The 16,083-nt window shown below is 56.3% G+C and overlaps 6 protein-coding genes across 6 annotated transcripts; 2 read left to right on the top strand and 4 right to left on the bottom strand.

The window, feature by feature from the left end:
• Positions 1 to 18: 18 nt before the first annotated feature.
• Positions 19 to 3,426, bottom strand: E0L32_004419 (uncharacterized protein; the record flags this gene model as incomplete). Its single annotated transcript, XM_031138828.1, has 5 exons — positions 19 to 119; positions 192 to 2,882; positions 2,949 to 3,167; positions 3,235 to 3,309; positions 3,390 to 3,426. 5 exons carry the CDS (start codon positions 3,424 to 3,426, stop codon positions 19 to 21), a joined length of 3,123 nt encoding a protein of 1,040 aa, XP_030997150.1.
• A 593-nt stretch (positions 3,427 to 4,019) lies between these two features.
• E0L32_004418 (uncharacterized protein) lies at positions 4,020 to 5,472 on the bottom strand (the record flags this gene model as incomplete). Its single annotated transcript, XM_031138827.1, has 2 exons — positions 4,020 to 4,790; positions 4,849 to 5,472. The coding sequence occupies 2 exons, from the start codon at positions 5,470 to 5,472 to the stop codon at positions 4,020 to 4,022; spliced, it is 1,395 nt and encodes a 464-aa protein (XP_030997149.1).
• A 1,120-nt stretch (positions 5,473 to 6,592) lies between these two features.
• On the bottom strand, positions 6,593 to 8,188 carry E0L32_004417 (uncharacterized protein; the record flags this gene model as incomplete). The annotated part of the gene is made up of 1 exon (XM_031138826.1): positions 6,593 to 8,188. One exon carries the CDS (start codon positions 8,186 to 8,188, stop codon positions 6,593 to 6,595), a length of 1,596 nt encoding a protein of 531 aa, XP_030997148.1.
• Positions 8,189 to 10,079: 1,891 nt separating this feature from the next.
• On the top strand, positions 10,080 to 10,543 carry E0L32_004416 (uncharacterized protein; the record flags this gene model as incomplete). The annotated part of the gene is made up of 3 exons (XM_031138824.1): positions 10,080 to 10,268; positions 10,342 to 10,404; positions 10,490 to 10,543. 3 exons carry the CDS (start codon positions 10,080 to 10,082, stop codon positions 10,541 to 10,543), a joined length of 306 nt encoding a protein of 101 aa, XP_030997147.1.
• A 1,446-nt stretch (positions 10,544 to 11,989) lies between these two features.
• On the bottom strand, positions 11,990 to 13,253 carry E0L32_004415 (uncharacterized protein; the record flags this gene model as incomplete). Its single annotated transcript, XM_031138823.1, has 2 exons — positions 11,990 to 13,092; positions 13,151 to 13,253. The coding sequence occupies 2 exons, from the start codon at positions 13,251 to 13,253 to the stop codon at positions 11,990 to 11,992; spliced, it is 1,206 nt and encodes a 401-aa protein (XP_030997146.1).
• Positions 13,254 to 13,634: 381 nt separating this feature from the next.
• E0L32_004414 (uncharacterized protein) lies at positions 13,635 to 15,937 on the top strand (the record flags this gene model as incomplete). The annotated part of the gene is made up of 3 exons (XM_031138822.1): positions 13,635 to 13,859; positions 13,921 to 15,000; positions 15,059 to 15,937. 3 exons carry the CDS (start codon positions 13,635 to 13,637, stop codon positions 15,935 to 15,937), a joined length of 2,184 nt encoding a protein of 727 aa, XP_030997145.1.
• Between the last annotated feature and the right edge of the window lie 146 nt (positions 15,938 to 16,083).

Genomic DNA, 16,083 nt, shown 5'->3' with positions numbered 1-16,083 from the left:
CGAAGTACAGAGACTGAATCAGGTTTCGACCATAGTGTCACCATTCTCATCGTCGGTGACGGTCAGGTCGAGCACACGGGCATACTGCACTGTCAACCTGTGCAGTTCGCGGAATTTGCCTGGGTAGCACAACGTCAGTATGGAGAGAAGACGACTGCATAAACGGCAGCTAAAGGAGGAGGGGGGCTTACCCAATATGATGACGACGCCCTTGAGGAGTTCTTTGCGATCCCACCCACAGATCTCGTCGCCTTTGCTGAACCAGCCTTTGCCTCCATCGGCCTTACCATCCGCTTCCTTATCCTCGAGAATACCGCCCAAGAGGCTATTGAGCAGCTCTTCGACCTTGCCGCTCAGGCCCTCGGCACCAATACGCTTCGCGTACATAAACAGGTAGAGACGAAACTCATCCCGGGAGCCCAGCTGGAGGGCGCCGGCGACACGGTTCTCAAGATGAGCAATACTCACACTCGACTCGAAGTCTTCAAACCCATCCTTGGACAAGAGTGTCTTGATGAGACGCTGGAGACCGTATGCCCGACCCTTAAGAAGGAACTCGTTGGTAGTATGTCGCTCAAGGAAGGGGATGATGCCGGCTGAAAGTGTAGAGACGTCGCCACTCTTCGGATCTGCCGGGGCGGTGACAGGACCAACTGCCGTGGATTGCAGCGCGCTAACAGAGCTGTCATTACTGTTCCAATATTGGCTGCCAACAGCCCACCACGACTCGGAGAGCCGCTGCCATGTGTACAGGTTTGGGGAGTAGTAGTACCCATCACCGTTGCTCAGAGTCACGATAATGTGGCCGTTTGAATTGAGATGAGCTGAGGTCACGCCCGGGCCAGGAGTCGCCGTGTGTTGGTTGAGAGACTGAGTTGCAAGCTCCAGGATTGGGCCGAGAGAAACAGGAGGGTGAGGGGATGACATGGTCCGGATGTTCCAGACATGGGCCAGTCCGACAGCCGTGATGCACAGTAGCCAATGCTCGCGGCATTCAAGGATAACCGGCTGCGACTCTAGAACGAGCGCATTGACCAGTCTCCGGCCGGCCGGTGTCCACGCGTAAAGGCTTCCATCCTCGCAGGCTGCTGCCCAAAAGTGCTTGTTTCCAGTCACTAGGATCACGGCTCTCGGTAGGAAGTCTTGCCACAACAGCGAGCCTCTCTTGCTTGCTGTGACGTGGGACGGGTCCCGGACCTGCACCGGGTTCTTTGCCTCCAGTATGATGTTTTCTGGAACCTTGGAAGCGTCTTCCAGGCTGCTCTGTTCCTGCAGGACGCCCTTCTCCAGAGGTCTCAGGATATGTGACCGGACCTTGGGCACCGCTAATCGCACTTGAGAGTAGGCGATTGAAGAGTTAAGCACGCATGGGCGCAAGTACTCAGGGGTCGACACAACACCATATGTCGGTGTTTGCAAGGTGGCCGCCTCCACGCCGTCAATCCCATTGACCATGATAGGAGTCGGGCCTGAGGGGCCGGTCTTCTTGGTGATATGATCATCGTCTTCCTCTCCCTCCACTGCCGCTGCTTTCCGCTTGTTTCCTAACAGCATCGAGGCTATTCCACCCTTAGGGAGGCCGTCGACGGGTTTCGACAAGTCGAGAATGGTTTGCGGCGCATCGTCCTGCGTCGCTTTTGTGGATGTAGCTCCGACCAGCTGGGACTGTGGTAATGACGACTGGCCAGTACCCGAGGATGAAACCAAAAGAGGCGCGACCCTCTTTTTCCCATCCTTCGTGATTGTGACTCGTGACTTGAGGGTCGCGATCCGCTCCACTCGCTTGTCCTCGCTCTCTTCCGCCGTCTTGTCCTTATCCTGGTCCGCCTGGCCATTGACCTCGTCAGCCTTTGCTGGTGGTTTGACACCATTGGTTGCTGGTGTGCTCTGTTTTTCGGCCGTATGTGCGTCTCCCATGAGGGCGCCCATTCTCGACTCGACACCGCGCATCTCTCCAGCCTTGCTGTGGCTCTCGAGGTTTAGTCCATCGACGTCCTCGGCGACTCCCATACCCTTCCTTGATGCCCCGTATTTTTGCAGAGCCTTGTCGATCTCCTCCGGTTCTGCCACCCATCCCAGCTCTCCCTCCTCAAACGTAACTGTGACAATGCTTCCATCCAAGCTGGATGCAAAGAGTGTCTGGCCGTCCGGGGTCCATGACAGGTCGGACACAGACTTGGACGCCAGGTCCTGGAGGATGACGAGGGGTCTGGATGTATTAGTGTTCCAGATACTCAACGTCTTGTCCTGCCCGGCGGAGGCAATCACCGTGACCAATGTGTTGCCGTTGTTGTTGTTGTTGGCTTGAGGATTGTCGGATGGCTTCTTAGTGTGGAAGAGACGCGGCGAGAACATGCAAACTTCGGTGGGGCCTTCGTGGCCGATGAGGTTGATCTCGCTGTCCCATCTCGTACGCTCGATTATAGCTACCGAGCTGACGGGGCCGTTAACTGCATTTGCTGCGGCAATGTGGTTGCCATCAGGCGACCAGGAGCACCGTCGGAAGTAGGTGGTCAGCGGCGAGCTCTTAAAAGGCGTGCTGATCGTGGTCTCGAGGACAAAGTTGTTGACCATGTCGTGCTGGGTCGCGTTGGGCGCAGGTGGGGTGAATCGGAAGATCTTGATCGTTCGGTCGTCGCTGGCCGTGGCAAAGAATTTGTTTGCAGGGTCGAAGGTGATGCCCTTGACATGGCTCTGGTGCACCGCCAGCGTCTTGAGCTTTTCAAAGGTATGACCCGACCACACCACGACCTTGGAGTCCAAGCCGACAGAGACCAGCAAAGACGAGTCGTAGGACCATGCCAGATCTTGCACATCGTTCTCGTGGCCGACCAGTCGCTTGTGGGTTTTCCAATTCTCGATCGGTGGCGGTTCGTTGGTCCCTGTGGGGTTCAGTCAGTAAGCTTTGTCTCAAGGTCCGAAGATGGCACATGTGTCGAGCAACGCACCAAAGGATGCAGTATGTGAGGGTGGGTTCGGGTCGAGCATGTAAATGCAGATGATCTTGTCGTCGGCACCTGATGCGAGATACCGGCCGCTGGGAGAGAACCGAACCGAGTGAATCGTGCCGAGATGGTGGCTCATATGGCACAATTGTCTGGGTTTCGCGCAGGTCGGGTCGTTGGATTTCAGAATGGCCTCAGTCGACCATACACGCACATGGCCATCTGGGAGGAGAGCTTCATCAGTACCACATTGATGTCAGGTCGCTGCCGCCATTGCGTCGCAACTTACCGCCGCCGGCAGTCGCTAGCCTTGAACCGTCTGGCGATACATGGCAGCTGTAGACCTCGAAATCCTTCTGTTCACCTATCGCATCACAAACAAGGTCAGCAGGGCCCGATTTCCATCGCGCGAGCTCGAGTCGTCATTGTTGTTTGCCCACATACCACTATGGCTCAGCCACGAGGGCTTGATAATATGCATAATGGCTTAGAAATGTCCGGGTTGGGTTCGCATGGCTGTGGGTGAGGTGATGCTGAGCTGCGTGGACTTTTTGGCTTTTGGGATACAGCACTTAAATCACAGAAGGAGCTGGTGAGGTTTCGCGAAATGCGCCGCCGCGGTCTTTGATGGGGTCAGTCGCGACTTTTGGGGTTTATTGGCTCTGGCTGGGGTCCCCCATTTTTAGTTAGTGCCACAGCAGCTTCTCCCAATCCGTCGAACGTCACAGGTACCTGTTCTAGTGAAAGGCTTGATAAATACAAGGAGGGAGATTCGTTCCCACCTGCAGCCTCAACACCACTTGAACACTCTGGAAAACAAACAATGCGCCGCGCGGTTATCTCCTTCATTGATGGCCTTCTTTGTGCCTGGCACCCACAGGGGTTTTTTTCCACTGGTATTGCTCTCAGTGATTATTGCATAAAACATCGTTGTTCAAACCTCTCCGGATTCTGGCCCAGCAGTAGCCAAGATACCTAGTCATGTGGCATATGTTAACCAGGTTTCTCATCTCCCAATTCATTTCATCATGTCCATGAGTTCATGTATAGTATTGGTGTTTGAGGTTTCACACTTCAGTCCATCAGGGGGACTGTGCATCGGAACACGTTGTCCGGGTCAAACTCCTTCTTCAGAGCCCTAAGCTCCGCGGCGTTCTCGCCAAACACGTCCTCCACTACAGCGAACTCCTTGCTCGTCGTGGCAGCGTACCCAAACTTTGTAACCGCGCCTGTCTTGGCAAGAGCATCTCGAATTTCCTTGGCCCATTGTGCTGCTTCGGCACCTTGCTCCTCGCCAGCGCCGGAGCCGCCAATGAACTCGCACATCCAATGCGGCCTGCGAGCGCCGAAGACCGAGTCCGGAAAGTCACTGGGCTTGCCACAGGAAGGGGTCCCTTCGCGAAGGACATGGAAGTTGATGGACGACCCTCCTGCCGGGGGCATTGCCGCCCCGTACTTGCCGAACACCTCGATGGCCTCCGGCGTGAGCTCGGAGCCACAGCTGCTGTGGATCGCCCCGTACATCTTGGGCGGCAGCAGGGCTTCAAAGCCCTTGGTGAACGTGAGTGCCGACTGTGTCACGACGGCCTTGTCGAGATCCACGACGGCTTGACCGAGAGAGCCTGCCTTCTTCAGCCAATACTGGAAGGCATCATCGCGAGCGCCCCTCCAGTAGAAGACGGCAAAAACGGCTGGTCCCATGTTGGGCACAGCGATGAGCGATGGCAGAATCGACAGACAATGCGGCATCTTCTCCTTGGTCATGAGCTCCTGGAACTTGGTCAAAAACGACGACCAGCTGCGTTGCGGGTCCGAGCTCTCGTACATGATCGCTCCGGACTGGGCCTGAATTCACTTTGTCAGCTTCCAATTCCCCCCTGCCTACTGCATCGGGTATACCTACCTCCAACAGCGGGTGCACCTTGACTGTGAACTCGACGATGACACCAAAGTTGCCACCGCCGCCACGGATGCCCTTCATCATCCTTTCGCTAGCCTCCACAATCTCACCCTTGGCATCAACCACTTTGGCACCGAGAAGGCTATCGCAGCAAAGGCCCATGGACGGAGACATAAGAGTGTACCCTGCCATAGTCGCGCAACTGAGCCAGCCCACCGACGGCACCGCGGCTGTTGGAACTTCCAGGCCGTGCGGAGCGAGGGCTTCCAGTAAGGCGCCAGACAGAATACCACCGCCCACCCTGGCAGTTTTCTTATCGGCGCTGACTTGGACATGGTCGAGCTTGCGGAGGTTGATGGAGAGGACGTTGGCCACAAGTGTCGACTTGGTCACATCATGACCCCCGGTACGGACGACAAAGGGAACCTTCTCGGCAATGCAGTGTTTAATGATGGTCGCCACTTCCTCCGCTGTCCCCGGCTGCGCGATGCCGGTCGGCTGTTCCGGGGAGTGCATAAAAGTCTTGCTTAGCACTCCGAACTCTGTCGCTGACGGGCTGACAAAGGGGATGCGCACGCCCTTTAGGAACGCCTCGGTCTTGCTCAGGTCTAATGCTGCAGAACCCATATTGTTTTGTGTCGATGTGATCGCAAGGGGATAAAGTGTGTAAGCCGGGGAGGGATAGCGAGGACGCTACGATGCTGGTGAAATTGCCTTCTTCCAAGGAAAGGTGGGATGAGAGACATCGAGGCAACGACCTGCTTGCTTATATAGAAAGCCTCAGAGTCCATGGAAAAGTAGGGGAAGCATGGCTGACACAACTCCAGAGGCGAAGCTGCTAGGTTTACAAACCAACCCACGCAGCTGACGATCCCGCGAGACCATTATCCATTTTGGGCCCAGGAGTGGTAAGACCACTGGCCAGATATCCTCACGCCGAGAAGAGTCGGGAATACCTACCCCATCTCAGGCGCTTATTTGGTCTTAAAATCTCACGGATAGATGTTGTTTGCGCAGTGTGTTGGCGGAGCCTGTTATATTTTGTCCCGGTTTGGTGTAGCGCGGCGCTGCGTAGCCCTTGAAGCTTAAAATGCAACCCGAGCTGGGGGTTGCATCCTTTTGACGTTTGAATGTCCCCAGCGCACTTCCCGTCTGACTTGGTAGTGTTGGTCATGTAGGTATACCTAGGTAGGCGAGGTAGGGTAGGAAGGACTTTGTACGGCGCAGTTTGTCACGTCGGGGATCCTTGCCTGGTCTTGAGCTTAAAGCTTAATAATCCAGACATCCTCCCAGATGCACGCTGGGTTCCTCACATCGAACTTGGAGGCCCCTCGAGAGCTTTCTTTTTTTTAGAGAAAGAGAGAGAGAACTACCTCTGAATGACCCGGCGAGCCGCTCCTTCGGGGCGTGCCCCACCCCTCAAGGTTCGGAGTAAGCTTATCGACAGGGAAGTTGAGGGCATACGGACTCACCGCATCGGGTGAGGTAGCGTGGTGTCTGGAACCATACACCGTTCCGAGGAGCAGCTCACGGTCCACTCAAATTGTATGTATGCCTGCCTTTAGAGTTCAAGGATTCAGCGGCGACCATAAGCATGCAATTTTTGGACATGATTACAATGTTTCTATACCAGTACATAAGTCGCTTTTGTTCTTGTAACCCGCCGGGGCCTGCCGGGAGAGTTGCCATTGTGCTCCCTCGAACACACCTTTAGGAAAGAAAAGACAAGGTCAGGCAACGTCAGCCATTAGGTAGGGAAGTAGAACTTCTGCCCGGGCGGTATGTTGTTGTCCTCCCAGTTCTGATCGCCCTGCCGCTCCTGCAGCTCGATGAGCTGCATCTCGCGCACGCCGCAGAAGAGCCCGTTGCGGCCCGTCCGCGTCACCATCTTCCACGCCTTGGTCGAGTTGTCCCACACCTCTTCCTCGAACTTGTCGCCCTCCCTCACCGTGCGATGCGGGTTGTTGGTGGGCAGGCGCAGGACGGGCGTGATGATGCGCTGCGGGAGAGCGAGCAGGCGCTCGAAGCGCTGCATGAGCGGCATCCATCTTATCGTGTTGTACTCGTACGCGACGCGCACGTACGGGTTCACATAGACGCCCGTCTCGGCGGCGCCGGCCCGGCGCGCCGCCTGCGACACGTCGGCGAGGAAGAGGCAGCACTCGCAGCCGTCGAAGAAGAGCTCGGGCTCGAAGCGGAAGCGCACGGGCGCCGTGATCTCGCGCGGCCTGTCTGGGTCTAGGACGTGGCTGCCGATGGCCTGGAAGTCGGGCCGGGGCAGTTTCTTGTCCATGTTCTGGACGTAGGCGGCCTGCATGGCTACCATGCCGCCCCAGCACGACGACACGGGGACGCCGTCCTTCTGGGCCATGACGGCGGCGCGCGAGATGCCCTGCCCGGCGTTGCTGAAGATAGGGAAGATGGGCAGGCCGTTGGCGAAGCCCTCGGCGTCGCGCTGCGCGTAGAGGTCGTAGAAGAGGAAGGGGTTCCTATAGTCTAGCGCGCACGTAGTAAGGTACTGTGTCCTCCCGTCCGGCCCGACGTTGGTACTGAAGAGCAGCTGCGCCGCGTCCGAGGGCCTGAAAGCCACGTCGTTGAGGAACAGGATCTTGTCAAACTTGACTATGCCCTTCTTGTCACCAGTAAAGGTGTCGAGGGGTTTGAGCGCTCGGTTGCGCATCTCGGACAGATACGCAAGGCGTTTTATACGCTTCGACCCATCTGGCATGGTGAGGGTCGGAAAGTTGTCCAGGGGGACATGTTCATCTGCCACAATCTGGTGGGCGCACTTCACCTGCGCCTTGAAGTCTTCCAAGGCCTTTATGCCCTCCGGCCCACTGTCATTCTCGTATATGCTCAGGAAGGCATTTTCGGGACCAATCATGTCGATCAGCTGCAACACTGTCTTGCCCCACGGCCCGCCGGCCAGATGGCCCCCATTATCGTACAGGCTGACGGCGATGAAGACTTTCTCTTTGAACGGGTTGGCACAGCCCGGCTGCGCTGATGCCCCTTCGCATCTTGATCTGAGCTCCTTGTAGTGCTTCGGTGGTCGGAGGTAGGAGGGCGAGAGGAAGGGTGTCGCAACGAGGATGATCGCAATGAGTGCAGCGACGTATCGCAGGCAAAAGAGGACGAAGACAACCGGATGTCGTCGGAGGCTTCTTCGACGGAAGCGTAGGCATGACCCGAGCCACGAGGCTATCCTTTGAGCGGCAGACTTTCTCTGCCGAAGCTTGAATGCCACCTCGTCATCGCCGCCAATCTCGATGGTAGGGCCCCGCGCAGGGGATTCGTAACGGCTTGCGAAGGGCACGCGATCTTCGTCTACGTGTTTCCGCATGGCGCTGTGGTCGCGCGGGCACCTGTAGTGCCCGTAACAAGAGTGCTTTCCCTGGCCCCCAGCCGTAGCGGTGGTAGATCAATCGTATAGGAGGTTTGGCAGGCTAGGTGCGTCGTGCCGGCTGCTTAGGAGGCTCGCCGGAGCTCAGGGGAGCGAGTGCTCGTGGGTAGAGAGATAGGTCCCCCCTAGGAGGAGTAGATTTTCACGAGGATCCGTCTGAGTATTTGAGGGGTTTCCGTCACTCAGTTACCCGAGTTTCATGAGCATTGGATCTTGGGTCGTAAGAATTGGGAGTTGTCCTCTCGCAGCGAGGACGAATTCGCAGTGGTGAGATTTCAGGAAATGCGGATGCCTAGTCTTGTGGAGCTTGGTTTAGCTGCCCCCATTCAACAACTGCGCCTCATCACAGCTTAATCCCAAGGTACCCGTGGACCCTAAATTACTCGAACCTGGAGGCGAACTGCCAAGCCCTGATGTTCGGCCAGATATCATTTTCGACTTTTTATTTCATTTTCTCCTCTCTTGGCCAGACCAAAAGACTGAAGACCCGACCACCTGAAAAGTATGGGGAGCAAGAGCAGTGGATGGAGACGCACGCGCGCTTGAGGTCGATGATGGTGCATCCATCGGTGGAAGCTTGAAGTACCGAGTACGCTAACTGCAAGCCGCCCGCACCGGTATCAGCAGGCCATCCATCGTTGATGGATCCATTGACGCATATGTGCTCATGGATGCTTGGTCTGGATCAAGGCTAGACCTGCCAAGTCCCACCGGCCATGCACTCTGCCATGTCAGTGCCATGTGCCCTCGTTTTACCACGGACCGTTTGCCCTCTCTTCCCCGGATTCTCCCAGCAACTTGTCACCGGCCGGTGAGACGAGGGAAGATTACATGCGCACATTGCGCTCCCAGTCACCTCGGCTTTCGCAATTTCCATCTTCCCACCGTCTGCTGCTGATGAAGCATTCTCCAAACTTGGGTGTCAGCGCAGAGTAGCGGTGTCCAGTCATCTATCTAGTGCATCTTGGTCCGCCCGAGGGACGAGCCATGCGCCGAGTAGTTATCCTTGCTGCTCCCAGATGTGAGTAAACGCGCGCCTGTTATCAAGGCCCTCTAAGCGGACAGAGAGCCGTGTCAATCATGCCATATCCAGCCAGCCAAGTAGTAGGGAGAGGGAGGCCAGCCGATTCGGGTCAGGTGGCCCTCAGACATTTGTCTTCTGCCGCCCCTCGCAGGCCATGGAGTCTGGGTCTCTAAGCCCCCCGGGAGGGCTAGGTTCTTTTTGTTCCAGGAGGAGGGGGTAAAAGGTAGGGGGGAGAGAGGGAGAGGGAGGGAGGAAAAGGGACGAGGGACGAGTGATGAGAGAAGAGGGAGGAGAGCCAGCAACAACACCACCACCAGCAGCAGCAGCAGCAGCAGCACTTCCAGCACCGTGAGCTGCCTTTGCTGTCGCTGCGTCACATCGCTCCGGGCTCACCCCCCAACCTCGTTTGTTTTTGGGCCGTTTTTTTTGTTTTTGCCGCCCGCCTACCAGCTTGTTTCCATTGCGACCTCTCGCATCGCGACCGCAAGTCCTTCGTTTCTCTGCTCTTTCTTTTCTCTTTTTCTCTTGGATTTCCTCACCATCATTCCCCTTCATCGCCCCCCAACCCTATTCACCATCGCCGCTACGCTGAGCGCGACCAGGCACTGCATCTGAAACCGCTATTGCGACAATCCACACTTCTCAGGTGAGCAATATCATTTACGCGCCCGGAGCGCCATGGAGCTGTCGCATTTGCGAACGACAGCTTCCATCGCCGGCGCATTCACTCTAGAGGCTTTCCCACGTCGTATCGCAACTGCGCGCATACTGACGACCTGCTTTTAGAGCTTATTGACTACTGGAAAGATGGCACGAGAGGGAACTCGCTCGCAGACCGGCCACTCCAAGCCGCGCGTCTTCCAGACCGTGGACACTGCGCCCACGATCACGCGCAAGAAGGCCACCAAGACCAAGAAGACCACTGCTGCGCCCAAGGCTTCCAAGCCTACCGGTGTCACGAAGAAGACCAAGAAGGAGCCCAGTGCCGCTGCCAAGGTAAGCTTCTGCTCAAGGGCAACATCTCACCCTTGTCGCGAGATTGCAAGAGAGCTAACTCGTCGCCCATCAGGCCAAGGCCGTTGTGAAGAAGGCCGTCAAGAAGACCGAGGGCAAGGCCGTCAAGGCCGAGAAGGTATGTCGGGCTCCTTGCGCACCCAGCACCGACGCCCGAGCGCAGTTGTGCCGTTGCTATTATCTCGCTAACTCTCCATCTGTAGGAGGCCAAGCCCAAGACGACCACGCACAAGAAGGAGCCTGTTCTCGCCAAGTGACGTGGTTTCCAGTCTCACTTTGCTCTTTTTTGACCATGGTATCGCTGTTCTGACCTGCCGTTTGTGCTATGCTCTCCTTGTTATTTCCTGTGTCGTATGCTCCGTTGGGTCTATGTTGCGCCGGTTAGTTTTGGGGACTTGATTCTGGGATACCTCCAAGGGTATCTTTACCTCCTGGATGCTTGGGTTGGAACGCCTGTACGTATATCGGATGATGGAGTTTACAAATGGGACACACTTGCTTTGAGGGACTTCTCCAGAGCCATCATGATCTTAGTGCAGCTGCTCCTCCACGCGACGCAACCTATCCCCATCACTAGATGCTCTCCAGGATGAGACAACCTTTGCCAAGCGTGGGCCCTCCTACGTTCTACCGGCTAAGATTGCGGGCCGCAATGCTTCGTAACCCGGCGCTAGATGCTTGTTCGGATTGCTGCTAATCTCGATAACAGTTGGTGGTTGGTGATAATGACTCAACGCATGGGCAACATTGGATGAGTCAACTCGGGATTCTATGATATTGGGGCTAGAAGACAAGGATCCAATACAATACATTAAAAATTGCTCAATTGACCAAAGAGAACTCTCATTTGACCATTTCTCTAGATTGTGCGCTAGAAAGTACAGATCATTAACGCGTTATACACCAGCAACGCTGCCAGTTCATTGCTTGCGACCTCAATTCAAATACCACGGCACGGCATTCCCACATGGCAACATCTGAAGAGTCTAGAGAGTGGTATAGGCATGGCGATGGAGTCTATCTCTGCTCGGCAAATCCGAGCTACCTGCAGCCCGCTGCCATCAATGCCGCGCTGAGTTCAGAACTGCTTTGGTGGGCTAAAGGCCTAGATGAGCCAAGCCTCACCAAGATGCTCAACAACTGTCTCTGCCTCGGCCTCTACCACATCCAAGCCGGCTCTTCAGGTACAGTACTCCTCGTCTCTCAGACAGAACACAGTTTGTAGCTGATAGACCAACGCCGGTGCAGAGAATGACGGCCGAGTGATGATTGGGCTTGCTCGCGTCATTACTGACCGCGTCACCTTTGCGTACCTTACCGACGTGTATGTGCTCCCGGAGTACCAGCACATCGGCCTGGGCAGCTGGATGATGGACTGTCTCAACGAAGAGATAGAGACCTGGCCGCACCTGCGGGGCCTCTGGATACTGTCGGGCAGCGCAGACGCAAGCCGCTTGTATGCCAATCGATTGGGTGCCAAGAATGTCGGCCTCTATGGCAACAACCTGGACGATCAAGAGGGCCGTGAGAAGGCGCTGCCTCTGCTGGAGAAGATGGGGCCGGCAAGCCGGCATGACGACCTATTCACCCTACGCAACTTTTATGACCGTGACGCTTTGTCCCTGACACCGGAGGTAATGGAGGGTACGAGCCTGCCCACCCAGCGGTGCAGAGCAAGCGCATGTTGGCCTGGTGGTTGGGCACTAAGCCTTTGCTGTCTTTCCATATGCTCCTCCCGTCAGCTTCCTCATCTCGAGCGCTCGCTTGTATGGCGGAGCGGTCGGCGGCTGGACAGGATCCAGGGAGACGTGATCGTCCGGTAGATGGTAGGAAGCGTCGGAATCGAAGGCTGACAGATCGCCACAGGCGATGAATGGTGCGATCCAGCGCGAGTCCTTCTGCGGTTCGGATGATAGATCTTCAATCTCAACTTCTTCGATACCTTCGCTATCCAACGGCCGAATGTGCTCAGGACTGGCGTCCCAGGCGCCCGTCTCATGGTTTTGCATTGTAGTACCCGCAATTATGGGCAACCTTTCTCTTCTCTCGCTGACCATCCGGGGTAGCTTGTGTCCGACGCCAAGTGGCTCCTCCAGACTGGCCGTGAAGCCTGCTGGTGGTTGGAAGTTTAGGCAAACGATAAAGGCCTCAACACTGCTCGCACGAGAGGAGCGTGGCTTGGCGACAATGACCTTTTCAAAGAACAGCTTGAGCTGCGCATACAGGACGTCCACATTGCGGCCGCGGAAGATCTTGGCGACGAACTTTCCTCCAGGTTTCAGAACGCAGAGTGCAAGGTTCAGCGCGGCAAAAAGTAGCTGGGACTGCACGTAGATGTCAAGGTCGTGCAGACCAGTCACGTCCGGCGCACCGTCGCTGAGCACGAGATCCACGGGGTGCGATGCCTGCTGGCTCATAGTCTGCGCGTCGTACTCCTCATCCAGTGCCTTCAAGAGCAGAGGCACCGTAGCCGGGTGGGTGATGTCGGCTCGCAAGGTGACAATGCCAGGCAGGGGACTGATGGGCTGCAGATCGATGGATACAATCTTGACGTCCTTTCTTGGCGTCAGCTCTCCGTCCTGGGTAGAGGCAGCACCCGCCGTCGAGTTAGTTGTAGAAGTAGCCTCGGACTTCAACACGCCCAGCATCTGTTGCCTGAACTTGGCTTCGCGATCTTGCCAAGCAGAGCGACCGAACTTCTCTCCTTTGATCAAGACCCTCGACAAGACCTGAGACCAACTCCCAGGGGCGGCGCATAGGTCGACAACCCTAGTGACATTGGCGAAAAGGTCAAACTCTGAAGAAGCTTGTAAGTCAGTCCTAGTGTCTGCATGTGAGTAAGCTAGGAAGGGGGAGTCACTGACCCTCGTCAAGCTGGAGGAGCTTGAAAGCACTCCGGGCACGCCATCCTTGCTCCTTGGCAAGCCTGTAGTAGGCATCGCGCTTGTCCTTTGAAGATTTGCCCATTGCAACAGCTGTGTTTGAAGTATGCTCGGAGATAGGTGTGGAAAGGATATAAACGGGAAGCTCAAGCTCACTTGAGGACTCATTTGGGAGCCAGAAATTTTCGTAGCCGCTAACAACCCCACTATGGACCGCCAGATTTGCGCCATTCTACAGGCGGCATAGGGCTGATTTAAGCTGTGGTCTGTGCATTTAGCAACCCCACTAGCAGCTCCAGCTCAAGAATCTGTCCGCCTAAATTTTTTTTCTTCTGATCGCGATAAGGACTTGGAATAACCAGGCCGGAGTTGGGCAACAGCACTAGCCAACTTCACCTCTTTGCGATAGCAGCCCTACATTCCGTGCAGATACCTGTCCTCCGAATTCTTGGGCAGTACAGTGGACATGGCTGGAGCAACTGGATCCGGGGGCAAGCGCAAGTTTGCCGGATCGGCGAACAAACAGGCACCGCGCAAGAAGACCAAGCAAGAGAAGCGCCTAGTCGTCGCCGACTCTCTACCATGGCAGACGGTGGACATTCCCGAGATGTTTGACGATGCGGAGGGCTTCTACGGACTCGAGGAAATCAAGGACGTCGATGTCGTTCGTGACGGCAATACCGTCAAATTTGTATGTGGCATATGCCCCCGGCAATCTATCACAATTCATACGCTAATCGTGCGATACACAGCTTGCTGCAGTCCCTTCAGAAGACGACGGTGATTCCTTTGAGGGGTTCGAAGACCTACCCGATACAACACAGCCTAGTGAAGATAAGCCAAAGTCGAAGAAGAAAACTTCATCCGAGCCAGCAGAGACGGCCAAGGCAGACAGCAAAGAGACGAAAAAACCAAAGAAGGTCACAGAGCCAGCTGCCCCTGTGGACACAGAGCTCGCCAATGGCGGCTTCAGAGCTCTAGCCGATGTTGAGGAAGAATTCGAGGAAGCAGATGTGGCCGAGTGGGCGCCGCTCGACCTCGCTCCGGCGCTACTCTCGAGCATAGCCCGTCTCAAGTTCGCAAAGCCAACGGCCATCCAGGCGCAAGCCATTCCCCAGATCCTCAACGGGCATGATGTGATAGGCAAGGCTTCGACGGGGTCTGGAAAGACCTTGGCCTTTGCGATACCTATCGTTGAGAAGTGGCTTAGCCTACGCGACGCAGGATCGGACGAGCATACCGGACCAATTGGTCTGGTACTGTCACCGACTCGTGAGCTTGCTCATCAGATAACAAACCATATCAAGGAGCTGTGCTTAGGCCTCTCAACTTCTCCTTATGTGTGTTCCGTAACTGGTGGTCTATCAGTGCACAAGCAACAAAGGCAGTTGGAGAAGGCCGACATTGTTATCGGCACACCGGGTCGGCTGTGGGAGGTGCTGAGTTCAAGCAAGAAGCTGATGCAGACGTTCAGAGGCATCAAGTATCTTGTTGTCGACGAGGCAGACAGATTGCTGACCGAGGGTCACTTCAAGGAAGCGGAGGAAATCATCGGCGCCTTGGACCGTACCGAGATTGACGAGGAGGGTCAGGAGCAGGCGCCGCCACCGAGACAAACACTCGTTTTCTCTGCGACATTCAACAAGGGCCTTCAGCAAAAGCTGGCGGGCAAGGGCAAGTATGACCTGATGAGCCAGGCCCAGTCCATGGAGTACCTTTTGAAGAAACTCAACTTCCGAGACGAGAAGCCAAAGTTCATCGATGTCAACCCCGTCTCTCAGATGGCGGAGGGTCTCAAGGAGGGTCTGGTGGAATGCGGTGCTATGGAGAAAGTAGGTCGCTCTCCTGGGTCGTTGAAGTTCCGGAGCTGTATTCTGACCAGTATCACAGGATCTCTACCTCTACTCGCTCATCCTTTACCAACCCAAGCAGCGCATCCTCGTCTTTACCAACTCCATCAGCTCCGTTCGGCGGCTGACGCCTATGCTGCAAAATCTGAACATTCCTGCACTACCTCTCCACTCCCAGATGCCACAGAAGGCGCGGTTGCGTTCCGTGGAGCGCTTCACCAGCACCAAGCCGGGGACAGCCTCCATCCTCATCGCGACCGACGTAGCAGCCCGCGGTCTCGACATCCCCGGCATCGATGTCGTGATTCACTACCACGTGCCCCGCACGGCCGATGCCTACGTCCACCGATCCGGCCGCACAGCCCGTGCCGAGAGCTCGGGCCTCAGCGTCCTGCTCTGCGCGCCGGAGGAGGTCGTCCCGACGCGCCGCCTCGTCGCCAAGGTCCACGCCTCATCGTCGCACACCACGAGGTCCGGCAAGAGCAAGGAGGCGTACTTTATCCGCACCATCGACCTCGACCGGCACATCGTGGCGCGGCTCAAGGAGCGCGTCGACCTGGCCAAGAAGATCGCCGACTCGACGCTGGCCAAGGAGAAGGGCAGCAAGGACGACAACTGGATGAAGGCGGCGGCCGAGGAGCTGGGCGTCGAGTACGACAGCGACGAGCTCGAGAAGGCCGGGCGGTGGAGCGGGCGCGGCAGCGGGCGGCAGAGCAAGCAGAAGGAGGCGCGGGCGCTGAGCAAGGCCGAGATGGCCGGGCTCAGGGCGCAGCTCAGGGAGCTGCTGTCCAAGAGGATCAATGCGGGCGTGAGCGCAAAGTACCTGACGAGTGGCAACGTAGATATCCAGGCGCTGCTCAACGGGGTGCAGGGCGATTTCCTGGGCAAGGTGGCCGGGCTGGACGCTGAGGACTTTTGAGAAAGATAGCTTCCACGAAGAGGCAGTCAGGATCTTCCGCGTGAGATACCCAGAGATGCAGAAATCAACATTGGTCAACATGCAAAAAATTGCCACGAGAGCTTGGAACATTCAAGGTGATTTGGAGCATTTCTTCTCTGGAGGGA

Source organism: Thyridium curvatum (assembly GCF_004353045.1).
Source record: "Thyridium curvatum strain D216 chromosome Unknown NODE_21_length_474914_cov_86.438106, whole genome shotgun sequence".
Taxonomy (NCBI): Eukaryota; Fungi; Ascomycota; class Sordariomycetes; order Thyridiales; family Thyridiaceae; genus Thyridium; species Thyridium curvatum.
The sequence above is the reverse complement of the archived record's forward strand: the minus strand, read 5'-3'. Positions and strand labels throughout refer to the sequence as shown.